The sequence below is a fragment of the Elgaria multicarinata genome, chromosome 4 (genome assembly GCF_023053635.1).
Source record: "Elgaria multicarinata webbii isolate HBS135686 ecotype San Diego chromosome 4, rElgMul1.1.pri, whole genome shotgun sequence".
Lineage (NCBI taxonomy): Eukaryota > Metazoa > Chordata > Lepidosauria > Squamata > Anguidae > Elgaria > Elgaria multicarinata.
In genome coordinates, this window is record NC_086174.1 from 106,075,330 (window position 1) to 106,101,820 (window position 26,491).

Genomic DNA, 26,491 nt, shown 5'->3' on the forward strand with positions numbered 1-26,491 from the left:
TCACTATTGAATTTAGGTGCACTATTGGTCTGACTCAATATAAATCAGTTTCCCATCAGACACAATTTGAAAGTTTCCCATCAGACACAATTTGAAAGTTTTCCCTACAACTTCGATATACGATAAACTTTAATATACAAATTGTTCTACTAAGCAAAGATTCTGTGCATGGCCTTTTAAGTTACTTGTCACATTTACTATATCCATACCTCAGTTTTATTGTGGTAGATTAATGTTTAGTTACTATTAGCAGACAGGAAAACTAAGAATTTAACTTGCTTGTTATTTGTCAGAACATTTGCATTCAATACCAAACAAGATCTGAAATATATGTTCACTTTGATGCGCCTTCAGGAATTCTAGGAACTGGCCAAGGTCCATGTGATAGTCATTCCTCAGTCCATAATCACCGTGGGCTTGAAACTGTAAATCTTCAAAAGTATGAAAGAGACGTAGGTGATCCCCATTTCCCTCAGTCTCAACACTCTCAACATGTTTGCAGGAAATGTGTTTCCAGTTGGGATATCTAACAACATGCCAAAACTCTTCACAGTTTTCTTTGACGCCCTCCACACAAATGATCCCAGGCTTCCCAGTTAGGCAGAAGCCAGTCAGATTTAATTTCTTTGCACCATCAAATATCTTTTTCCTTAGTTCTTATCTATATATGTGGTGGCTGTAAATCCACATCCGGTTAAATAATATCTTAAGTACTTTTTCATTTGGCACTCTTTCACAATGGACTTTTCTGTTTTGCAAATACGCCATGCCGTTGTCTCGTAACCACTGCATAGCTGCCAATATGCAAAGTTCCCCAGACTCCAAAGATGCAATATAAGAAGTAATATCCTTGTTGAGCTGCAGTTGTTGCTGCCTCTCTAGAGCATCTGATCTTGCAAAAAGCTCTGGTGGCACATGGGGGTAGTCATGAGGCAAAGCTACCTGCAAATTTATTCTTACCTAAAAATAAAGTGAGACAGAGCAATTCAATATTTGGTAGCTAGGTGATTTACACCAAATGAATGAAGGGAACCCAGTTCTAAATTTATTACCTGGAACTTAATTTCAGTGAAAGCTAGAACCATTTCATAAAGTTAACTATGGCTTCCACGCAATCACCTTGCACATCTGCATTGTACTGTGTGAACTACTAGTAGTTGCACAGGGTCCAAAACATACCTCACAACTGGGAAAACCTGTATGTGCCAGTATATTACCTCACTTGCACACATACCTGTCTACAATGGCTGACATGCCTGCATGAAGGCCATAGCTGCCTTTGAATAGGTCCTTAATTCTAGGTAGATTCCCTGATATAGGGATCCACAAGAGTAGTGCTCATAGACATCTGTACCAAGTCCTTACAATAAAGATGAAAGTGAAAACTCCACATTTGGTAACATCCTGTGGTACTTCCACATCTCAGAATTTGGGGGAGAACTGTCTACACAAGCTGAGCTGCTGGTTGGGGTGGGATTTTCCTCCTGTGCCCTTCCAGAATGGGCAAATGGCACCTTGTTTCTGTATACAGATTATCTTCACAGCTTCATGATCTGTTTGTTATGATCATGGGCTAATAAGCAATGCTAATGTTATTCTTATTGTGAGTTTATTCTGCCTTTCTATATAAAATATAAACAAGATGGCTCACAAAGCTGCAACACAGAAAACAACCAGTAATTACAATCTTAAGTACCATTTTAAAGCAGCAGCAGTTACCCATAAAAGCCAACTACATAGAACAATATTCTCAAAATGCCTGTCGGAATGGCAGTGTTCACTGTCTTTCTAAAAGCAAGCTGTGACCGGGCCAGGAACATACCTCTAGAGAGGCTGCTCTAGGTTCTGAATGCCAGAGTTAATAAGGCCCTTTTCTTATAGCAATGCACAGCACATCTTAATGCCGGAGATAAGGAAAAGGACCTCAGAAATGGAATATTCTCAGGCAGGCTCATATGGGAGAGACTCCTGAGACAGTCTGGTCTCTGGCCATTTAGAGCTTTAAAGGTCAAAACCAGTTCCTTAAACTGAACCTGGAAATAAACTGGCATCCAGTGAATCTGATAAAGGAATTGTGTAACATGGTCTGATTTGCTGGCAGCTACAGTCTGAAAGTGGACTCCAGTCCACAAAAGTTTATGCCATAATAAATTTGTCTGTTGTAGCAAAAACAAAGCATTGCGGCACCTAAGACTAACACAGCAACCCTTCTGGAAATTCTTAACAATTTAAGTTTCCAGATTGACTTCAGGGATAGGCCCACATATAACGTATTATAGTAATCTAATCAGGAAGTTACTAAAGTATGAATGACTGACGACATGCCCAAATGTGAATGAACAATATATTATATTGGCTCAAGTTAATGTTTCAATGAGGTAGTCATGGTTTCACAAACAATGTCAAGTTAAAATATTAAGAGTTCTTCAAATGAAAATAAAGTAAAACTTCTGAACAGAAAACAAATGGTCTCACCTTTGGTTCATCAATAGTAACAGCAACTGAGAATTCAATTTTATGTGGAATAATTTCACTTGCATTGTTCAAATACGTCTGAACATTAAAGAAAGTATTTTCATCTTGAAGAGTCATTTCTCCTTTATTCGGAAACATAGAAAAAAGCATTTCTAATTCTGCCATTTGAAGCTGAATATTTTCTTTTATGATGCTGGACATTGTTGCAGATGTGAAGCCAGCCACCTGGAGATAGGAGAAATAACATCAGTATTGTTCTTATGCCTAGCAATATTCTCCCCTCACTCAAAAACAGACTGTGAAGTTATTGATAAAATCTGACTAGGCAGAATGAAATCTTTTTGATCAAATGAAACACTCCTTTACCTTTTTTTTTCTGTGATAAAAAAGAAGTTTATAATACTCAAATAGATTTAAATCTTAGGGTCTAAGGAGTTCAAAGAGACTTACATGAGTAAAATCAAGGCCATCTATAGATGTGTCCAAATCTAACATTAAGAAACACATGAACTGAATCACAGTAGATAGAAAAATCCAAGCAAGATAAACATGTGGAAACAACTAAGGGCCTTGTGCTACTATTATTGATTCATGCATTCAGCTTTGCACTGGTTCTAAAATTGAAAACATGGATGAAGATTTAAGGGCTAGTTCCCACAGTGAAAATCATATCCATGCAGTCTCTGAGGAAATCTGTTTGCACCGATAACACAACAAAATTGTATGCAACATTGTACTGAAGGCAGTTTAGTTTAATACTTTCCGCACCTTCTCACTAGATTGCTCTTGCCTGGCAGCTAATGGCCGTTGCTGTCTAGCACCTAGCAACTGCCAGCATGGGGAGACTTCCCTTCACAAAGCTGAATGAGTTCCATCCACTGAGTCCTACTACCTTGCCTGAAACATCCTCAGAAGGTTCTGGAAATCCAATGCAAACTATGAAAGATCCATGATGGCCTAACTGTGCAGTGAAGTTCAACACAATTTTGTCATGTGGTGGTTATGGTAAGACTCTCCAGTTTCATTTGTAAATTCCACTCAGTGACTTGTGATGCAATATCATCACACAGTGGCTGAAGCTGAGTGATATTCCAAAGTGGCACATGAATGCCGATGGAGCAATTGTTCAGAAAAATCTAAGAGTCATGACTTTTCTACATCATGTTTTCTGTGGCAGCTCTAATTAAAATTTAAATATTTAAAAATTGCCGTTCTGTAGCTGGCTAAAGGCCAATCTAACTTAGCACTGTCTCTACTTGTAGCCAACAGAAGCCCTACAAAAGCTCACAAAGTTCAAGGCAATGATTACATCTCTCTTAGACCTCATATACAATAATACCATAGAGCTGTTTCATCTGCTGTTTTGTCCCATTATGTTTGTACTGCTTCCAGGCTCATATCAAGCCAGCTGATATACTGCTGATGTATTTGCTGGATGAGTAACATTGTACGATGTCTAGTACTACAATTTTGGGGGATCCTCATGAGGATGTTTGTATGCTTTGAAACTAAAAGACCCATAGTCTCTTTCTTCCTCCTTTCTAAATCACACTAAAAGGACATTATTTAGGTATTTATATCCTGCTTTATAATCCCAAGAGACTCTCAAAGTAGGTTACCAAAAATCCGCACAAATGAATCCTTAAGGCACAATGCATGTTTAGACAGAAAAGAGTCCTACAACTCCCAACATGCCCCAAATAGTATGGCTGGCTGGGGGTTGTACAACTTTTTTTTCCTGTCTAAACATATATAGGAATACTCTCGTTATTCCTTACCTTACACAAAATCCTTGAAGTAAATGGTGAAGCCAGGATTATATTTATTTACATCCAGCACATTCAACATAAATGTATAATCTCATGGTAGCTAACTAATAAGAAACAAACAAGCAAACAAACATACAAGCACAAACAAACTAAAATGGCACCAGTCCTTTCGTCCAGACAATAAGATCTAAGTGAAAAAATGTTAATGTAAACACTTCTTGAAAGCCTGGGAAAACAAATGCTTCTGCCTGGTGCCTAATAGTAATGATTAGGGATTATGTTATGTCTCAGCTGGCTGTCAATGACTCTTGTCTGAATCTCATGTGGTTACTCTTCCAGAGTAGCAATCTGAATAGTCAACACTGAACTGTAGAAATGTGGCACTGTGAACGGTGTTGGTCTCTTTCCTTCGTAGCCATCCTTGATCTTGCAGGTTTTCTCCAGAATCCATCGTTCATTAGTTCTAATTTGTTAAAATATTTAGTCTTCGTACAGTAAACTTAACATTTGAGCCTTATTACGTATTTCTCCAAGCTGGATTCCATTCAACATCCTCACCATCATCCACTCTGGTATTGGAATTATTAGGAGAACAGTGAGTTCTTAAACACCGGTCAACATACTGTTCTGGCTGTCACAACTTAAAAGGACACCCATTTAGTCCTATGAACATGAGTGATGAAACATGACGAAGTTTTCATCCAGAGAACGCTTTTGAAACAAAACAAAACCCTTATGAAGCAGCCTTTCCCTACCTGGTGTTCTCCAGATGTATATGTGCTTATTACATTTCTATACTGTCCAACAGCCAAAGTTCTTTGGATGGTTCACAAAATAAATCGTAAACTCATGTTGGGTGGGAACAGCCATGTGGGCTGGGAATGATGGAAATTTTAGTCCAAACACATCTGGAGGGTACCAGTTTACAGATGCAGGTTTGCTTAAGGAATGTATGTGTCACCTTTCAGGGCAAAGCCCTCCCAAGTTAGCTCACAAAAATGAGTTTAAACAAAATGTTCTTCAGTGGATGGCTGCAACATGTAAACTTTCTTAAGACATTCACCTTCATGCTCGAGAAGGGGGTTCGTAGCAGGGAGATTCGACTACCTCCCTCTCACCCAGTCGCAGTGTCCTGCAAGTGTTGGAGAAGGAAGGTCTGAGACAGGGAGCCCACTCTATGAGTGCGGCTCTCCAAGTGATTTAAAGCTCAGCATGCTCAGGGTCCTTGATCACACAGGGCGCTCCCATGTGGCTCCTTGCTTGAGACCTTCCCCTCCAAAGCACAGAAGGCATTGGCCCTGCTCTCTTCCCTCCTGCAATCGTAACCATGCCAGGGCTCGCCCAAATAGGGCTTTGGTGAGAACTTCCACGTGTGAAAGTATTACCACAGCCACAGATAAGAGCATTCATATGGCCTTTTTAGAGGAGTCAGTTCATACCCTTGAGCTGCCCGTCAAAGGGTTCGGCCAATCACCCACAGATTGGAAAAATACATATAGAGCTGGGAGGAACAGCCTCCCCTCCACGACTGTACACGGCGTGTATAGTCTGGGGTTATGGCTGCTGTCCTGAGCTCTTTCAAAGCGTGAGGGGATTTATGTGTGTTATGAAGCCCCCTCAATTCAGACAGCAATCCCGTGTACTGAAATCAATTCATGCACGTGTGAACTAGCAGTGTATATATGAGGGCGACTATCGGGCCCGGCTTCAAATTTTAGGTTGGGGACGGCGTACTAAAAGGCCTGCCGTTGCTCAGGACGTGCGAGCCAATGTCCCCCTACCCCCAGCAGGCAGCCTGTTGTGCCGCAGTGACTGGAGGAGTAGCGGCTCCAGTAGCTGATCGGACATCAGTTCCTCGTGGCAAAACTCTCGGCGCCCCGTCTCGCCCCGCCCTCAGCACAGCACGATCTGTCAGCCCGTCACTCGAGCGCCCGCGCCCGCCTCCACCCAATCAGCTCTTTAAAGAACTCCACACGCGACCGGAGGCGAGGGTGCAGGGCGGCTTGTCCCTTCTGGGGCGAGAGAAGCAGATCGAAACGTGATTGGGACCCTATATCGGGGTGTCCCGTACGTCCCCGTCCAACGTACCTCGCAGGAGTCTTGCGCGTGCGCTCTACCTTGTACACGTAAACACCAACGTATTGAACGTCCGCCTCAGCGCGTGGAGAGCCACGTGATCAAACAGGGTTGCATTGATGACGCGACCACACCAGTCTAAGCATACATGGTGAAGGGGGAAGGTTTTTTTGTTTTTAAATATAGTGATCCACTATAACTAAGAATAAAAATTAGGCCAGAAGGTGGCGCTAACAGGGCCTTTGCCCGCTCTGGCCTAATTTTGCCATTAAACCTAAGAAGTGTTGTTGTTGTTTTGGCTGTCGCTTAAGAAATGACACAGCAGGGGGCGCTCATCCTAAGGAAAAAGATGGCAATTTTAACCGAGCTCTGCTCAGAAGACTCCACGTCGCCTGCGGTCAAATTGCATCTTAATCCGCTTGTCACCCCAAAAGGTACAATCTTTTGCATGCTTAGACAGATCCCCCCCCCCCACAAGTCCCTTGCCGGCAGGGGGATCCTGGGAATTGTAGGACTTTTTTCTGTCCAAATGCGCATAGGATTGTACCCTAATGTTTCTAAATTTATTTATTTTATTTACAAAATTAAGAATCATCAGAAACATATAAACAACAATATAAAAACAACTCCCAATTTGTTTGGGAGTAAGATCCGTTGGTTTAAAGGGACTTGCTTTCAGGCTGCAATAATCCTCAAAAGAGGAGGAAGCCCCATTGAACACCGAGAGCATGACATGTTTAGGATTGGACTGTCTATTTAGTGCAATGCTGTTTCCTGAGCTCGAACGCGGGTGTTTCAAGAAGACACCTGCGATTGAGAAAGTAACAACCAGCCCATTAAACACTACCCTCCTCCGGTAATCAAAGGCATGTTTCCTTCGATGGTGTAGCTGAGTTTCCATTTGGGGCAATCTAACCTAATAACAACCATGTCTGTGTGTAGGAGGGAGAGAGGCTTTTCTCTGCAAGCTGGGAAGTTACGTGTGACGATCACGAAACCATTTTGAGCTCTAAGCAGAGGCGGGCAGCGAGAGACCAGCCCACTTTCTCCGCTCAAAGCTGCAATCCGATACACTCTTTCGTGAGAGTAAGTCCCATTTAACTCGGGCCTGCTTCTGAGAAGACATGTCTACGGCTTGCACCCTGCACCAGGCTGCCCCCTGAGCCCCATCGGTTAATCAACAATAAGCCCCACTATTCCCAAGGAAACGATGACCTGCGAACGAAGGTGTTGACGAGGGGACGGCACAGCTGCACGCGCGAGCGTCCGCAGACCAAGCGAGCGAGAGCCGGGGAGCACCCAAGGCGTCCACGCGCCCTTCCTGGGAAAGCAAGAGGAAAGCTCCACCCGGTGAACGGGCTGCCTGCGTGGAACGCCGGAACGCCCAACGTTCCATCCTCCCCCCCGGACTATCGGCGCTCTGATTGGTGCGGCTGGGCAAGTAAGAGGCGGAGCGCGCGCGGCTGGACGAGGCTGGTCCCGCAGACCCCGGAAGACGGGCGCGTTGGGAGCTTTGGCGAGAGGCAGCCGCGTCCGCCGGCGGAGCTCCAGGGTGGGGTTGCAGCAGGTAGGCGGGGGGACGAGTGCGGGCGTCGGTCCTGTGGTTTGGGGTTTGTTTGTTCTGGCTGGCTCGTCCACGAAGCGGAAGATGTGATGCTTTCCTCCCGTAGAGGGACGTGAGCACCCGGTGCCCTTGGCAGCGGCGGGGTGCTTTTTCTTCAATCGAGGGTTGTGAGGAGAGGCGGGGATTTCTTGGCAGGCTGCGTCTCCTGGCAAACTCCGGGGAATCTACACTACTGCTTTAAAGCGCTTTATAACAGTTTTGACAACTGTTGGAGTCCAGGACACACTGCATATACAGGTTTCAAAACGTTTTCAAAGCGCTTTAAAAGCAGTAGTGTAGATAGAAGTGAAGACTGCTTAGATTTCTGGGTTGCAGTTTCTTTTGCCCGGTTCATTACATAGTTTAGCCTAAGATTGGCGTATGCAGGAGAGGAGACTGAGGATACAGAGTCCGGTAACAGTTGTAACGCCTCGTCCTGTGCCTGTTGCTGCGCCCTCCCCTTAAAGGGCTTCTGTAGCATCCTGACCCAACACGCATGGCACAGTGCTTAAAAGAGTTGGACTCTGACTAGGTAGATTAAGAGTTCAAACCTTTCGCTCAGCTCTGAAGCTTGCTGAATGACCTTGGTTGGTGTGAGGATTAAAAAAAAAAGGGGGGGGGAGGAAGCTTTTTGAAGGAAGGTTGAGATAAAATGTAACACAATAGTAAAAACAAACAAACCCCAAAACCAGCTAGCCAAATATTTGCATTGATTTTCTTTTATATTGCAGTACTCATTATGGCTTAGCATAAAAATGTACTTTCAAGGCAAATCTCGTGAAAATGGATGAGCATTTCAGCGTCAAAAGAATTGTCACAGCTGTACAAGTTATTTATTTGAGGCATTTGTAAATACCCCTTAATGTAAATATACCCCAGGGCAATTTACAATAAGAATTTACAATGACATGCAGTTATGTAATCAGTACTACAAAACACCCAGACAATGAAAACAAATACACTTTCCAAGTGTGAGGAAGGCCTAACTAGACCAAAGGTTTATCCCCGGGTCGTCCCTGCCTGCTTCCGGGATCCCCTGTGTGTCATTTACATGAACAGGGATGATCCCGGGATGATCCTGGGATAAACCTTAGGTCTAGCTAAGGCCGAAAACAATATATTGGTTGTTGGACAACAGTCGGGTACATTTAGGTGTGTAAAAATGGAAGTGTGAATGCAGAGAGTCCTGCTGTATTCTTGTTTTTGGGTAAACAAATTATTGTCTTGCTAAAAAAAATATTTTAAAACTCCCTTGCTTTCTGTATAATTAAAAAAAACCCAGTTCTGGTGCAAAATAACTACTGTTTCTCTTCCCCCCCCCTTCCCCATTTTTGGGCATAACTGTCATTTGCAATATGCTGCTCATTTCTAATGCGAACAGTAGTAGCAGTTGTATCACTTTATCTTACCTCTTTCAGAAATGGATTTTGAAGCAGTTACAAAGTACTCAAAACTTCACACCAAGCCTCCAGGACTTTCTCTTCAGTATGGGACAGCTGGATTCCGCACCAGGGCAGAAAACCTTGATCACACAATGTTTCGGATGGGCTTGCTAGCTGTGTTGAGGTCCAAGCAGACAAAATCCACCATTGGCGTTATGGTTACAGCCTCTCACAATCCTGAAGTAAGAGGATGAGCATTTCAGATAAGAGAAAAAAGTGTTGCGTTACAAATGCAGAGGGGACCCTATGGGAGCTCTAAGTCGAATGTTAGCTGTATGGTTTTAGGATCACAGAATTGAAAGGAACCCATTTGGCTCTCTGTTAGTAGTTTATACTTGAAGCCTTTGACATCAATGCCTCCTAAGTAGGAAAGTATGGGTTAAAACTAATGTCATGCAATAGGACTTCCCCTTGCTATCCTTCCCCTGCAGCCCCTTGTATGCCCCCATAGTCTGCTCCAGAGGAATGTGCAGGGGGCTGCTGGGTGTGGTGGGAGGGAGAGGGGAAGTCCATTCCACCTGCCTCTTCCATTCTGCTGATGAAGGGGCAGCAATGGATCCAATTCACTTTAATCAAATCTTTATTGCTAAAAGCGATAAGCCATCACAATTTAACATAGTTAGAAAAATAAAATACAAGTTAAAAGTGGAATAAAAATAGAGAATTTAAAATAAAATAAAAAGATAAACAAAAATACAAGAATATAAAAACACACAGTCACATTTACATAAATCAAGAGCTCCACAGTGGGGAACTAGAACAACCCATTTTAAAAGTGCAAAATCTCCAACTCCCCATTACAATACTTGTAAATGGTCTTGATGCCTAGCTCTCAACTTACTTGCAGCCAAGGCAAATTTTGCAACCTGAGCAGTAATAAATGCATTATTGCCAGCCAGCAAGATACAAATTTGCTCAAGGGAAGGACGGTTAGAAAGGTAGCGAAGAATGTAGTCCAGAAATTTTAGTCTAGGGGATTTATATAAAGGGCATTGCAACAGATAATGTTGAATGTCCTCCACTTCCCCTGACTCACAGATGCAGAGTCTTTGGTGCACAGGGGTGTTATTGAATCTTCCCTTTAAATAGGCACAGGGCATACACTGAAAGTGCAAAGCTGTAAATGCTTTTCTAAGTGGTGAATGCATCCAGTTCTATGCAACCTTCATTACACAATTTGTTCTTTTGCTGAATTGACCTTCTGTTTAGAAAGCCCAGTCCAGGCAGGTTTAGGTTTCATTGAAACCAGCCTAATTTTAAGATAGATGCTTACACAAATGTGACAAATTTGCACGGCACTTTGAAGATAAAGTCGCTCAGATTCGTCATGAATTGGACACCATGCTTAATGCAGCTCAACTAGTAGAGGCGTTCAGAGCGCCGTCCAGTTCAGTTTTATTGGATGAGTTTCAGTTATTGAGGCCCGAGGATGTGGACAAGGTGCTTGGCCAAGTCCGGTCGACCACCTGTGTGCTTGACCCTTGCTTCTCGTGGCTCATTACATCAAATAAGGAGGGGATCACCGGCTGGGTCCAGGAGGTTGTAAATGCCTCCTTGAGAGAGGGAGTGGTGCCTGCCTCTTTAAAAGAGGCGGTAATTAGACCACTCCTGAAAAAGCCTAACCTGGACCCGGAGGATGTTAACAACTACAGGTCGGTGGCTAATATCCCCTTCCTGGGCAAGGTGCTTGAGCGGGTGGTTGCAGGACAACTCTAGGCACTCTTGAATGAAACGGATTATCTAGAACCATTTCAATCGGGTTAAAGGCCTGGTTTTGGAACGGAAACTGCCTTGGTCGCCCTGTGGGATGACCTCTGTCGGGAGAGAGACAGGGGGAGTGCGACCCTGCTGGTTCTCCTGTACCTCTCGGCAGCTTTCAATACCATCGACCATGGTATCCTTCTGGATAGGCTGTCTGAGCTGGGAGTTGGAGGTACTGCATTGCAGTGGTTCTGCTCCTACTTGGATGACCAATTCCAGAAGGTGGTACTGGGGGATTATTGCTCTGTGCAGTGGCTCCTAAGCCATGGGGTTCCACAGGGCTCTATTTTATCCCCTATGCTGTTTAACATATACATGAAGCCGCTAGGGGAGGTTATCCGGAGATGTGGACTGAGGTGTCATCAATATGCTACCCAGCTTTACCTTTCATTTTCATCAAACCCAGGTGAGGCAGTGGCTGTTCTGAACCAGTGCCTGGGCATGGTAATGGACTGGATGAGGCTAATAAACTGAAATTCAATCCAGAAAAGACGGAGGTACTGTTAGCGGGTGGTTCATCTGTCCGGCGAGGTGATGTTTGCCTTGTCCTGGACGGGATTGCACTCCCCCTAAAGGATCGGGTCCGTAGTTTGGGGGTGCTCTTGGATCCAGAACTGTCACTTGAGGCACAGGTGAACTCAGTGGCAAAGAGCATCTTTTATCAGCTTAGGCTGATATACCAGCTGCGCCCTTATCTGGACAGAGATAGCCTAGCTACAGTGATCCATGCTCTGATAACCTCTCGTTTGGATTACTGCAATGCGTTATACGTGGGGCTGCCTTTGAAAACGGTCCGGAAACTTCAACTGGTACAAAACAGGGCAGCACGTTTACTAACAGGGACTGGCTGACGAGACCACATTACGCCAGTCCTTTTCCAGCTTCATTGGCTGCCAGTCCAGGTCCGGGCCCGATTCAAAGTGCTGGTATTAACATTTAAAGCCCTAAACGGCTTGGGGCCAGGTTATCTGAAGGAACGCCTCCTCCCATATGTACCTGCCCGGAGCCTAAGGTCATCCTCTGGGGTCCTTCTCCATGAGCCCCTGCCAAAGGAAGTGAGGTAGGTGGCTACCAGGAGGAGGGCCTTCTCTGCTGTGGCACCCGGGCTGTGGAATGATCTCCCTAAGGAGGTTCGCTTGGCACCTACATTATATGCTTTTAGATGCCAGGTGAAGACCTTTTTATTCTCCCAGCATTTTAACAGTCTATAAATAAATTTTAACTTGGTGTTTTAAATTTGTAATTTTGCATTGCTGCTGTTTTTATCTGGTTGAGCTTTTATATTGTATTTTATATTATGGTTTTATACTGTTTTATACTTCGAATGTTTTTAATTTTTGTGAACCGCCCAGAGAGCTCCGGCTACTGGGCGGTATAGAAATGTAATTAATAAATAAATAATAATAAATAAATTACACCACATTGGCTTCAATAGGGCTTAAGTGCACCTAAATGTTCTCACTCCAGGAAATGTTTTTGTATTGTGTATGCTAAATGTTTCTTTCCTGTACTTACAAACAAGAAAAAGGGAGAAACGTCTCAGGATGCTGTAGCCAACTTTATTGTTAACAAGCCCAGTGCATTTCGGCCTCTTGCATTGTGTTAGGCCTTCTTCAGGGGTCTGTAACAATACATATGTGAACAGATATGTACATTGATGGTGCTATATAAATAAATAATAATAATAATAATAGATGAATGGGACAACAAAGCACTAAAATCATTATAATTGAAAAAGCACATTGCAGGCAAAGCCTGTGCATATTCATAAACAATAAAACACTTTTACATCTACAGAGTTTATAGGGCACATTGCAAGCAAGGCCTGTGTATATATTTACTATAAAGCAGTTAAAATGTTAAATGCTGACTTGTAACAATGTCTGCAGAAATTATTTACAACAGGTTGTCTTGTGTCTATACACTTGTTCGTCTTGGATGCTTACTCACCTTGCACCCTAGTTTTTTCCTCTGCTTACAACACAAACCTACACATTTACTTAGAAGTAAGTCCCGTTAAGCTCAATGGGGCCTACTCCCAAGGAAATGTGTGTTTGTACATTTAAACTGTTTGTACATTGTCAACAACTTTCTGTGGGCTGTGCTGCCTTGCTCCTTTAGCTTTAAGCCTTCAGAAAAGATGAAGTTTAATGTGCTCAAACCTTTTAGGACAGGGTTGCAGACCGTCTTTCAGCCCAAGGGCAGAATTCCATTTTGGAGAACTGCATGCCAGGGATGGGTGGGACTGAAGCAAAAGGGTTTGGGAGAAAAATACCAGCTGATTTTAGCTTAAAGCTCTTTCTGCCAGCGACTAAGCTTTAAGGGAGGCATTTCAATTTTAAAAAATGGGAGGAAAACTGCACCAAACCATGAAATCCCTGAATGATTGATGGTTGGGTGGAGAGGGATGTGGCCTTCTGGGGTATCCTAGAGGGGGGGATTGGGACCCCCATAGAGCTAGTTTGGGACCCCATGCCTGAGGTTCACCCTCCTTGCTTTAGGATAATACATTGTCTTCTACCCCCCCCCCCCAAGGCAGACAATGGTGTGAAGTTGATCGATCCTTTGGGTGAAATGTTGGCACCGGCTTGGGAAGAACACGCCACGCACTTGGCCAATGCAGAAGAGCATGAGTTACAATGTGTGCTGACTGACATCTGCCAGAAGGAAGCAGTGGACCTTCAGGTTGATGCCTTCATTGTTATTGGCAGAGACACCAGGTAAGCAGTGAACCTCCTATACATCTTGGGGAAGAGTAGGTCATTGCTAGCACCTATCGATGCCAGAAGGCTTTTCATGGAGGTTTTTAATACACTTCCATTAGAGAAATAGCTAATATATATATGGTATTTGAATCCAACCCTTTACAAGTGCAGGAAATCCCCTAATATAGCATCCTTGATAGGTGGCCATCCAGCCTCTTTTTAAAAAACATCTCCTTTGAAAACAAGTCTTTTCTACCATCAAATAGATCATACTGTCAGGGAGTTCTTCCTGTTTCTTTTAATATGAACCCGTTGATTCAAGTTTGATGCTCTAGAGCGACAGAATAAATTTGCTCCATCTATCCTTTCCAATATTTGGCTTTGGTATTTCCTCTTAAACATCCCTTCAGAAAACTGGACATATTGTGCTTCTTCAAACTTTTTTCATAGGACATGGTCTTGGTTTATTAGAATATGTGTCATGAGTCCAACTTTGAAATTATAAAATTCAATAATTGGATGCTTTCAAGTAAACTCTGGATTAAAATATAATGCTTTGATTTCAAGAGCTGGTGTTACGTAGACAGCTTTGTTACAACAAAAATGAAACATGGATCTTCTCTGAGCTTCTTCAGATGGAGACATAGGTGCCCAGGTCAAAACAATAAATAACTACCATTTGGTGCTTTTATCTGATAGTAGATAAGAGTAGAGGCTGTAAACCAAAACAACCAGAGTGCCATTAAGTCATAAAAGAACCATAAAATTGGGAATGTGATCAGGTAAAGGAGCAAGAAGGAGTGTCTCAAATTGTAAACAGAGTAGATCTGCTTTGGGAAGCACAGAAACACAAATAGCACATAGTAGATTAATAGTTATTGTGTTACAAGCATGTCTGCAACATGTTATGGGATGCAGAAATAGTATAGTCATTTTATGAAGAAGTCTGGATTTTAGTAGTATTGTTTAGGCATAGTTGTTCTGCTCACTGTCTCAGGGGGAGACCTGGAGACTCCCATAAAAATCACCTTGAATTCCATGTTAAAAGAACAGTAGGATATAGTCATCATCATTATATAAACCAAATATTGTAACATTTGGCAGGGAAGGCTTTCATTTATTTTATATGAGTGGCCTCTTCACTTGTACCTAGAGTCTAGCTGCCAAGTGCTTTTCAGTCCCTCTGGAGGTCTCGAAGTCATTTGGCTGGCTTCCGCAGGGTGAAGATTGTGGCTTGCGTGATGATACGTTCTGTCTGTATGCATGTGTCAAGAATTAACTGGAGGAAGCTTGTGTGTTTGCATGGCATTTCAACTAAAAGTAACCCTATTTCTGTGTCTTGCATCCAGACCTAGCAGCAAGAAGCTTTCGCAATCAGTAATTGATGGTGTGTCTGTCCTCCGAGGTCAATACCATGGTATGTCTTCTGCTGTCCTGATTGGTAGCTCATCCAAACATGGGTCATTCACAGTAGGTGATAATTCAGTGGGGAGGGCCATAGCTCAGTGCTAGTGCACCTGCTTTGCATGCAAAAGGTCTCAGGTTCAGCCCCTAACATCTCCAGGTAGGGCTAGGTAAGAGTCTTTTCTGAAACTTGAGCAGTGTAGACAATACTGAGCAAAATGGACCAAAGTCCAGCTCTGTATGAGGCAGCTTCCAATGTTTTATATTTCCATGAAAGCACATGTGTCTTTTTCTTTCCCCTTGCCCCCCTTTCTTCTCTGGTTCATAAAGTCTCCTTTAGCTGAGCCTACGTAATGCACTGTGATATGTCTCTGAAGTTGATTAGCATTCATCCTTGACTATTGTGACTTTTTAAACCCCTAGACTATGGCTTAGTAACAACACCGCAGCTGCATTACATGGTTTGTTGCCGAAACACTCATGGCGACTATGGGACGGCGACAGTGGAAGGCTACTATCGAAAACTCTCCAAGGCCTTTGTGGAGCTAACAAAGCAGGTGAAAAAGAACTAGCTTCTGTTATTACTTTAAAGTCAGAGGTAGGCGGCGTAGGGTGTCCCCCAGATGTTTTAGACTACAGCTCCCATCAGTACTCAGACAGCATGGGCTGTGGTTGGGGATTATGGGAGTTGTAGCCCAAGACATCTGGAGGGCCCCAGGGTGCCTGTCCTTGCTCTACAGATATGAACCTCCAGTTGGGTCCCTTAAGGAAGAAAAAAGGTGGGGGTTGGACTCGATGGCCTTATAAGCTCCTTCCAACTCTACTATTCTATGATTCTATATAAATGTAATCAATCAAGAACAGCTGCAGCCTTGATTTGGATGCCAACACACTGTGAAGGGACTTCTTTGTGGACAAGTAGCAGAGCTTTGATAATGCTGAATGCCTCGTCCTATAAATGACCCGGCTTTGTCCTGCTCCACTGTGATGTTTGACTGCTTACTCAAACATGAACCATTGAAAGCCGTCTTGGTTTACTGGAGAAGAGCGGGATGTAAATTCTGTGGAAATCAGGGGCACTTGACTTGGAAATAAACATGGTTAGCAGGATTGAGCTTTTAGTATGACATCCATGCTGATGATGGAACCAGTTCATAACTCCAAAGCATGGGTCTGTTTGCTTTCAGTTCAAAGAGAAGTAAACAGCAACAGGAGTGTTACTCTGAAAAAGAAAAAGGCAGGTGAAAAACTGTCACTCAGAAAAAAAATTACGTGTTGTGGCTGCTGTAGCTATTGCCATTGGAATAAACCAATGGCCTGGTTCAGACAACACGCTAAACCATGCTGCTTAAGCAGCATGGTTTAGCGTGTTGTCTGAACCAGGCCAGCGTGAGATGGGTTTTGTTCCTGAGAGAGATTACAATTTAAATTCTAGGTACAGTTACCTGGGAGTGAGTTTCATTTAATTCATTGGTTTAATTCTCAGTAGATATGCAAAGGATTGCATGGTAAGTGTTGTAATGTCTTGGGCCAGGCATATTACAACATGTAACTTTTGGTTTCTTTGAACACCAGTTTGGGCCCTGCCCTCTCCCCCCGCCCCATTTTGGTTTATGGGTGTTTTGGCGCTCTGCTTCAAAACACGATGTTTCTTGAGGGCAGGTGGTTTGGCGTTTAGAATCTGTTTTTTAAGGAACACCTTTTGCTTTCTTCTCTATAGGCTACCAGCCAAAGGGACGGTCATATGTGCCTGAAGATAGATTGTGCAAATGGCATAGGGGCTCTAAAACTTAAAGAAATTGAATGCTACCTTCCGGCGTGCCTTGTAATGCACATAGACAACAATGGAGCTAAAGGGCAACTCAATCACCTGTGTGGGGCTGATTTTGTAAAGGTCCATCAAAAGCCTCCTGTGGGTATGTAGTGAGAAGCGTATGCATGCCTTTTTAGATGATCCTTTCAAAAATTTTAAAAAATTAAGTTATCTCCAATGGTAAATTGAAGTCAACAAGATCCAAAGAAGAACCCCCAAAGACCTCCAGAGATCATTCTTTTCTTGCCATTATGTGTTAGAGTTAAGACACTAATGACATGAGCGTGCTATATAGTCGGCACTTTCTCTTTACTTTCAATCTCTGCAGCTCTTTCCTCAATAAGTCTTTATCCCTTCCTCCATTTTATCTATTCTCACTCTCTGTTGCTTCTCATCAATGTTGGGAAACAGTCTTAATATGGAACTTGTCTCATGCTGCTTTCTCCATGCCTGAATCCAAACTTAGCTTGGGACACTCTTGACAGAGTCATTGGTGGCATGGAAGCTGAACAAGCTGGCACAGAAGGATCAGAGCAACTGTTTATCAATGGCATTCTGGCACCTTGATTAAATGTAGATGTTTAAAATATAAGTGGGAAGCTTAGAATTGGTGCCTTGCATTGGGAGGATGCCTGACGAAATGGACAGCTCATTTCTAGCTAGCTACCGTGCTCTGTTATAAGCTGTAGGTTCATCATCTCAGAAGTATTAAGAACCCAGAACCTTTCAGTTGAAGGCACCAACATTTTTGCAGCTAGCTGAAGAACAGTTCTGTTTGGCTACCATGTTTGCTAGGTCTAGAAATGAAGCCTGGCGAGCGATGCTGCTCATTTGATGGCGACGCTGACCGAATTGTTTACTACTATATTGATGCTGCTGGCCGTTTTCATCTTCTAGATGGCGATAAAATAGCAACTCTAATTAGCACTTTCCTTAAAGAACTTCTGGTCAAGGTAATTGTAACGCCTTTGGTTAAGAATATTATTTTGTTTTGTGATCCAGTTAAAATCTTGCCTGTTCTGCTGTGAGCACACCCATTCATGTGTCCTTGCGATACCTTCTATACAGAAGAAACCATGCAAATGGAATGCTCTAGGGAGAGATACTTAGCTTCCCCCCACCCTCTTTAAAATGAAACTGGCATTGCAGCAATTTGGCATGAAATATTGAGAGGGCTCAACCACTCTTGTATTTAACTACTCACCTGGTCACCATAGGTAACGAGGAATTCCATATGGGTGAGTGAGCAGGCTCATGGAGGAGGACGAACGAAAAGGGGAGAAGCAAATTCTCAGGATGCTGAACTTCTTATTTGTAGGTTGAAGAGCCCGACGCGTTTCGGCCTATATCGTTTCAAAGCCTACTTGAGCAAAGATGTCTGCAAAAATCTTCTTAGCAACAGAATGGTTTTCTCAGATTGTTAATAGCGACTTCTTCTGTTGATAAGAAGATTTTTGCAGACAGCTTCGCTCAAGAAGGCCTTGAAACGATATAGGCCGAAATGCGTTGGGCTCTTCAACCTACAAATAAGAAGTTCAGCATCCTGAGAATTTGCTTCTCCCCTTTTTTCACCTGATTTGGGTGCTTTTCTCCCCGTTTCTGATCATGGAGGAGGACACCAGGTTGCATACCCTGGATGTAAAAGGTGTCCTAAATCCTCAGTAGCTAGAGCGTGATCTTGCCTTTTGTTTGTTTGTTTTTCTGTTTTGCGCGCGTGGCTTATAGCCATCCTTGTTGCTTTTAAGAAGTGAATGACTGTGTCCTTAACTTTTGAAAGGACTATGGATTTCACAAAGCTTTATAAAACGAATGGGTCCAATTGCAGCTCATAGCCTGTTCTCCTCTGTTCCTTCAGACTGGTCAAACCTTAACATTTGCAGTCGTACAAACAGCCTACGCCAATGGGAGCTCTACGCGTTATTTAGAAGAAACCATGAAGGTAACTGTTGCAGGCTGCCATCTCACTTGCTTCCCTGCTTGAAATTCAGTTATAAACTATCTCAAGTCTAATCATAAATGCTTCTAAAGATTCTGGGGTGGGAGGAGAAAGCCAAAGAGCAACACGCATACAACGCAAGGGAATCTTTCGGTAACCAAGAACTTACGTGCTACATCCTACTTAGAAGGTGAGAGGCTACTGAATTTCATTGTTGTCCAATTGTTAAAATCATAATTGATTCTGGTGCTCCTCTTCAGAGCATTGGATTCTGCGGATGTTAGTTTTGTAAAATTGCCAGCCCTGTGTATCATGGGTTGAATCCAATCCTGTCTCTTTGCTAGTGGAACAGACATGGATGGCAGAATGGTTTTCCCTCCCACTGCGACCCCCATCCAAGGCTGCTCCAGAGGGTTGGGAGCAAAGGCCAGTCCTGTTACATGAGCAGAAGTCAACTTTTGATTCAACCCATTGGTTTTCAAATGGATATTGCTGTGGTGACACCCCAGATGCCCACACCTTTTCTAGTAGGGCATGAAATATGTCTAGTTTGGGTACAAGGGTGGGGAAGAGTTGGTTGCCTGGCACTGAATAGCCTGCAGCCATGTTCTGTGAGGGGGCATCTCAGTATCCTGGGAGCCTGAGAATCAGGAACAGCCCAGGCTTGTGCTACAATGTAGTAGTATGGAGAACTGTTTTGCTAAGCATCACAGAGGTAATGTCCGGTTTTATTTGCCAAGTACAAAGCATCACTCTTATTGCTGCAAAAACACACTTGTTTGCTGGGCATCTTTCTAGAGTTCTTCCCTGTGTATTTCTTGGGAGCAATGGCGGCACTTTGGTGCCTTTCTTGGCATTGGTCAAGCAGCCAGAGTCTCGAACTTTGACTTAGTGACCCTGTTCAGACAACACAGTAAGTTATGGTGGTTAAGCATTTTGAGCTAAACATGATGGTTTAGCATGTCATGTGAACTGTGGTTTCGCACATTGTATGAACTATTCCTAACCATGGTGGCTACGTAGCCATGGTTTAAACATGCTCACTAACCATTTGCTGCAAAAGGTATAGTGGCTTAACCGTGGCTTAGCAAGTTGTCTGAACAGTCCCATTGAGCCTTCCTCCCATTAAGAAAAAGCTGCCTCGAATGGAATAGCACACTTAATACTAGTCCTGGGCTCCTTACTCACAGTGTTCATGTTAATCCCCGGCCTTGGTTTCTAAGGGCAACACCATAGGTCTCCCTGAAGATGGTCCACTTGCTTTTCCCCTCCTAGGTGCCTGTCCACTGTGCCAAAACTGGAGTGAAGCACTTGCATCACAAGGCGCAGGAATTTGACATAGGCGTTTATTTTGAAGCAAATGGTCATGGCACAGTAAGTACTCAATTGAAACTATTTCTTCACTGCCCTTGATTGACAGGGTTCCAGGGTGGTGTACAACAGTGTGAACAAACTATTCACACAAAACTATAAATGAAGGATTGGTGCCAGATGTGGTCAGGCTTAGAGTAGACCCACTGAAACCAATGAGACTCAAGTCTGCTATGACTAGCTTTGGTCCAATTGATTTCAATGGTTCTACTCTAAGTATGACTAAGTCTGGATTCAACCTGCAATGTGATTTCTCTTGTGATTTCTCTCCCTCTGCTTTTTTGTTATCTACTTAACCCCCAAACTCAAAACTCCAAGAGCAAAACAAAACTCATTATGTGACAGGTAGAATATTTCCCCCACCCACCCACGATCATGTTTATTGGTTGCTTCTCCTTGTGTCTCTTATACTTTTAAGAGGTGCTTCCATGTATCACAGGGATGGGAAATGTAGGGACCTCCAGATGTTGTTGGACTGCAACTCCCATCAGCCCTAGCCAGCATTGTCCATATTTAGGGATGTTGGGACTTGCAGTTGACCAACATCTGGCCACATGTTACCCATCCCTGATGTAAAATGGCACAGGATAAGCCTGATACAACTCTTTGACACAGTTATTCTGGGAAAAAGTCCTAGAATGAGTTTCGGCCTCTAATTTATTTGGTAATTCAAGAGGTGAACTGGAGGTGAGAGTGAGCTGAAATAGCCTTGGCCAAATCAGGGGCTTCTGCTACACTTGGTGGTAAGGGGTTATGGAATCAATAGAAAGGATGTTGCCTTTGGTAGGCGGCGTTCAAATTCCATAGACAACCAATACTCCGCTTTTCTGAGCAAGGATACCTCTGAGTACCAGATCCTAGGGAGAAAGACTAGAGGAAGGCCAGGGTCTTCCTCTGTTACAACCTTCCCAGAGAGAGCTGGCTCCTGGAAAAGGGAACTGGACAACCTGAAACTCTGTTCTGGTCTTTGCAGTTTTAATTGTTTAGGGCAGCCTTCCCCAACTTGGTGACCTGCAAAGGATTTGAACCAACTTCCATCAACCCTCGCCGGCATGGTCAATGGTCAGGGATGATGGAAATTCTTGTCCAAAACATCTGGAGGGCACCAGTTTGGGGAATGGCTTGTTTAGGGATAGGGTGCTTTCCTTTTCATGGGGGTGTGAATAAAAGCACCGCGGGCTGAATCCCAACTTTGTCATATTTGGAGTTGGACCCATTGAAATGAGTAGTGTTTGTTATTTATTTCATTTATTTAGAGTAAGTTAGTCATTGATTTTAATGGATCTACTCTTAAGTATGACTATATCAAGATCCAACCTCTTCCCTTGTTTCCATTTGTTGATCTATGTTTCCCATGTTGATCTAAAATTGTGTTTACAGTTAAATCTGGGTATGTTTTTATTGATTTTTGTAGCAGCAGCCTCAATTTCAAAGCCACAGTGATACAATTGGGGTGTGGGTGTGGGGAGGAATGCATTCTATCCATGAAGCACCTTCTTATTGGGTAACTGGGAGATGACAGAGGTAATGATCACGTCTCATCCATTAAGATTGCCGTGTGTATTTTTTCTTCCAGGTATTGTTTAGTAAAGTGGCTGAAAAGAAGATTAGATACCAGGCAGAAGAGGAAAAAGACAACCGAAAAAGAGAAGCTGCAAAAATGCTTGAAAACACGATTGACTTGATAAATCAGGTAGCAATGTTGATGTAACCCTAAACTTTGCCTTTAAAGGTATTCAGAGAGGTTACAGAACTTCTCTTGTGTTGAACGGAGTGCAGCGCATAGATCCAAAATTAGTCATCTGTTCCCAACCATGCTGGGTTAGATCTTGAAAAGGTTTGAACTCAGCGGCTGAAGTCTGTCTGTCTTGCATGGTTCTGCTTGAGGCTTTCACCTCCCTTTGAGCGTTTTAGCAAAGAAAGGGTGAACGGGTTTGTTCTGCAGGCTGAGCTCACTTTTGGAATTCATGTCTGTTGTAAACAGTTTGTCAGACACAAACCAAGCAATTTTGCCATTGCAATGTTTGGCTAGTCGGAACGCCTACTCTTAGCAAAGTCAGCCTTGCACTGTGCAGAACATTTGGTCTCCAGTTAATTGATGGGTATTGTTGTTTCTGTACAGGGGCCACTTAGCCCTTGGATGCCTGCTGTATCTGCTCTACTTCTTAAACATGAATTAGCCTTAATCCACCCTATGCTTTCGTATTCAGCTGGCTGGCTTGCTGCCCTTCCGCCCCATTCTGCGTGGAGGAGTTTGGAAGCTTTTGCTTCTGTTTTTGACAAACTATGGCTCCTTGTTTTGTCCACACTGTAGCTAGGGGTTATTTGAAAAAGCCAAGTTCAAAGCATGGGATATGAAACAAGCGTATTTCTCAGGATACCTGAGAGAATGCCTTTTCTCCCTTATCAACCTCCCTGGTCACTGCGGTCATCTGAGGGCATGATCCTGGTGGTTCCACATGGACCCATGGCCCGATTGGAATCCACAAGGAGAAGAGCCTTCAGTGTGGTGGCCTCCTTTCTATGGAACTCCCTACCTCTGAAGGTCAGGCAAGCACCAACACTGTGTTGTTTCCGGTGCCTCCTAAAAAAGTTTTTATTTCATGAAGCCTTCCTGGACTGGCCAAATGTTTTTTGTTTGTTTTTACTATTTTAAAAAATAACATTTTTAGTATGGTGTTTTATTCCTTTATTTTTATTGTTCACCTCTCTGGAATCTCTTTAGATATGGAGCGGTATATGAATGTTGTAAATAAATAAATAAATAAAATATAGATGGGATTAACTACAGTTTAGGGTTCACATGAAATGCTAAACTGTGACTAACGAGAAATGGAAGCCAAAGCTTCTGATCTCCTGACCATTACACTGGAGGAGGAAAGAGGATTGGAAGAGCCTGCAAGCCCTGAAGATCACTATAACTCATTCTCCGCATAATAAGCCATGGTTTATTGTGGCATCAGAAAAAAGCCTGGTTCCCATATAACAACAAACCATGTTTAATTAATCAGATTGTTGAATTGTGGTTTGTTGTGATGTGCCTGGAACCCATGGTTTGTTTCTCAGTTGTGAACTCTGGATTATTTAAACCATGGTTGTCATTATGTGCCAACCTAGAATCATGGGCTGTTTCCCCAGGCTACAAAGGCAGCGGCTTATACAAGAGCATGACAGTACTGCAGTGCCATAAAGGGAGTGGGTAAAAACAACAAAACACCTCAGGAACTGAGAAAACAAACCATGTTTTGTCTGATCATCTGTCAGACAAACTCTGGGTAGGGCAACAAAATATGTTTTAAATAAATAAAACATGGGTTAGCATTACATGCGAACCAGGCCAAAGGCTTGTTGAGTCCTTTTAATCTCTATGCCCAATCAGAATCTGTTACCCAGAGGAGATGGTAGGCCTACACACGGCTTATCAAAGTGTTATTAAGGCTGCCTCTACATACTATTTTTCTGTTTTTATGCCTACACTAGACTGTTGGTGATGCTATCTCAGACATGCTTGTGATTGAAGCAATCTTGGCTTTGAAGAACTTCACGGTACCGCAGTGGGATGCCATGTACACAGATCTTCCTAACCGGCAACTCAAAGTGAAGGTTAGTGGGAAATGAACACTCAACAGAAATGTTGGCCACAGCAACAGGCCATTCAAGGATGGCTCACTCCCAGTGTCTTGCCTGCCTGTGGAAGCAACGTCAATACCGTGTTGTGGTACATCCCAAGAGGCTTTTCTTACCAGTGGATTTTCCTTGTTAGCTGGGCCATAGCTGTGATCCTGGGGCGTGCTCCCACTTTCCCGTGCTGTGAGATGGCCAGAATCCACTCTGGACTGAGGCAGCCCAGGTCTTATGCTTTCTGGGTCTACAGTAGCCTTAGGTGGTCAGCTCTTCCCGGCTGGCGCATTAGCTTTTGGTGCCAAGTTGTTGATTGTGATCTGTGTTCATTGACAGTGTTATTGATAGCTGTACGTTTTTGAAAAGGGCAGTCAACTACTCCACTGCATAGAATGTCCCTGCTAGGACGGGGGTGTACCGGTGTTGCCATGCTTGTGTTAATTAGCTCAGGGTATCATTAAAAACAATCTTATTGTATTCTGTAATCATAGCCTATCGGCTTTCTGGCACTGCCCCTGCTTTGGAACAACACATTGTATTCAAGAGCATCTCCTGCAGTGCAAGACACTGCAGTAGTTTTAAAATATTGCAAAAGGGATCTGTTTTTTGGAAGTTCAAATTTCACTACTACAATTTTTTATTTTTTATTTTTTTGCAATGCACCAAAACTTATGCTGGCAAGATCGTTACCCTTGAGGCAGTTGCTCATCCCGTTCTTTGGTTTGTTGGAAGGATGAGATAGCAAAACCACTTCTGCCTCTTAAAATCAATCACATCTCTTGCGGCTGCTGTTTTTTTCAAAATGTGTAGGTCCAACTAGAGCGTTATCAGGTCAGACTGTATCGCTTTCTTTGACTTGGGGCTTGTAGGTTGCTGACCGACGCGTCATTGACACTACGGATGCTGAAAGACGGGCCATTGCGCCCCCCGGGCTGCAGGAGGAAATTGATGACCTCGTCAAGAAGTTTAAATCGTCTCGAGCTTTCGTTCGCCCATCTGGAACGGAAGATGTGGTCAGAGTCTACGCTGAAGCCGACACCCAGGTCAGTGCGGAAATAGCTCCTTGGTGTAGTGCAATGCAGTTGGGACAAATCTTGAGTGCATACAGTAAATTCTTTTTCTGCCCACTTTAAGGTAGTTCGTATCACCTTGTAATTCTATTATTCAATTTACATAGGCAAGGGTTCAGCAACCGCTACTTGACAGGCTCAGTCTGACCTCCAGAAGGCTGTCTGTGCCCCCACCCATAACCAACTGACTTTCCTTTTCCTCCGGCTTCTTGTTTGGAGGAGAGAGGCATGGAGATAATTCTGTGGTTTGTGCACACTCCAGCCCTGTCCTCTCCTCATCTTTCTGGGTGATTTTGGACTTGGAAAGATGGAGATAAAAGGATGTGTAGAAGGTACCTGTTTTTTCCCTTTCAGCCCTGTTTTTCCCTTTCTGGAAAAAGGAAGGAAGGAGAGAGAAGATGGTAGGAGGAAAAGATGCCCTGTCCTTTTCCCCTTCCAAGCTTCAGAAAATAGATCAGGAAAACAAAACGGAGAGGGACAGAGGAAGGATGCTTAGAAGAAATCTCTCTTGCAAATTCTGCCTCTCCCTTTTTTGATTTCTGAAATGTCTGTCTCTGGGCCAAACTGGATGCCATGTGTGTGTGAGTGCCTCATTAAAAAAACGTGCACTTTAAATGCAAACAGCAGCTGCTGGGGAGCTAATGAGTACCAGGACTGCTGCAGGCTGGGAATCCTGACACACATGGCTCTTTGGAAGCCACTATGTGCTTCAGGAGGAAATCCGCCAACGTGTCATTAGTTAGACTTGCTGTTATAGCCCGAAGGAAGCGCATGAATACAAGCAGCATTCGGCTCCTTAACTGTGGAAGGGAGGTGTATTTTTAAAACTGAAATATTCACTGTAAGCATGTTGTGCGCCTTTTGGGTTACACTGATGAAACAATTCTTTGCACATGTAGTCCTGAGCATCATTTGCCTTAATCAACATGACTGAGTGGTCACTTATTTCTGACTCTTCCTCTTCTCGTCTCCAGGAGAGTGCAGATAAGCTGGCGCATGAAGTCAGCTTGGCTGTCTACCATTTAGCAGGGGGAGCTGGAGAACCACCCAAGGCTCTTGCTTCATGAAGCGCCGTTCTTCAAGTTGACCCTTAAACTCTCCCCCTTTCTTGTGCTGTTGCTATTCCTTCACCTTTGCCAAATAAACCTTTACTATTGAAAAGAGATCATCTCCATTACAAGTGGGTTGCTGTTTCCTGTCATTTGTGTCGCATTGGGTCACTGCTGGTGTTCTAAACTTTTGCGTATTTTGCAGTTAGATAGTGATAATTAAACCATGACAAGCATTCATTTGAGGAGTAAATGTCTTGCTCATTGATTTTGAAAGCAGTGCTGATTTAATATAAGCAGAAGGCTCTATACTGTTCTAACATAGAGGAAGAACTCTTCATTTACTGCATCGCTTATTTTTTTCTGCACTGCCTAGCCACCTCCTGATTAGAAAAG

The 26,491-nt window shown here is 43.4% G+C and overlaps 2 protein-coding genes across 2 annotated transcripts; one reads left to right on the forward strand and one right to left on the reverse strand.

Annotated features, from left to right (window-relative positions):
* Positions 1 to 282: 282 nt before the first annotated feature.
* On the reverse strand, positions 283 to 6,379 carry RWDD2A (RWD domain containing 2A). Its single transcript, XM_063125465.1, is given in 3 exon segments — positions 283 to 960; positions 2,476 to 2,700; positions 6,333 to 6,379. Coding segments are annotated over 2 exon segments (879 nt in total). The 5' UTR covers positions 2,677 to 2,700; positions 6,333 to 6,379.
* A 1,427-nt stretch (positions 6,380 to 7,806) lies between these two features.
* Positions 7,807 to 26,226, forward strand: PGM3 (phosphoglucomutase 3). Its single transcript, XM_063124918.1, has 13 exons — positions 7,807 to 7,887; positions 9,342 to 9,547; positions 13,662 to 13,846; positions 15,181 to 15,248; positions 15,659 to 15,792; positions 16,956 to 17,151; positions 17,844 to 18,001; positions 18,904 to 18,987; positions 20,260 to 20,358; positions 21,932 to 22,048; positions 23,836 to 23,958; positions 24,846 to 25,019; positions 26,021 to 26,226. The coding sequence occupies exons 2-13, from the start codon at positions 9,344 to 9,346 to the stop codon at positions 26,111 to 26,113; spliced, it is 1,635 nt and encodes a 544-aa protein (XP_062980988.1). The 5' UTR covers positions 7,807 to 7,887; positions 9,342 to 9,343; the 3' UTR covers positions 26,114 to 26,226.
* Positions 26,227 to 26,491: the final 265 nt, after the last annotated feature.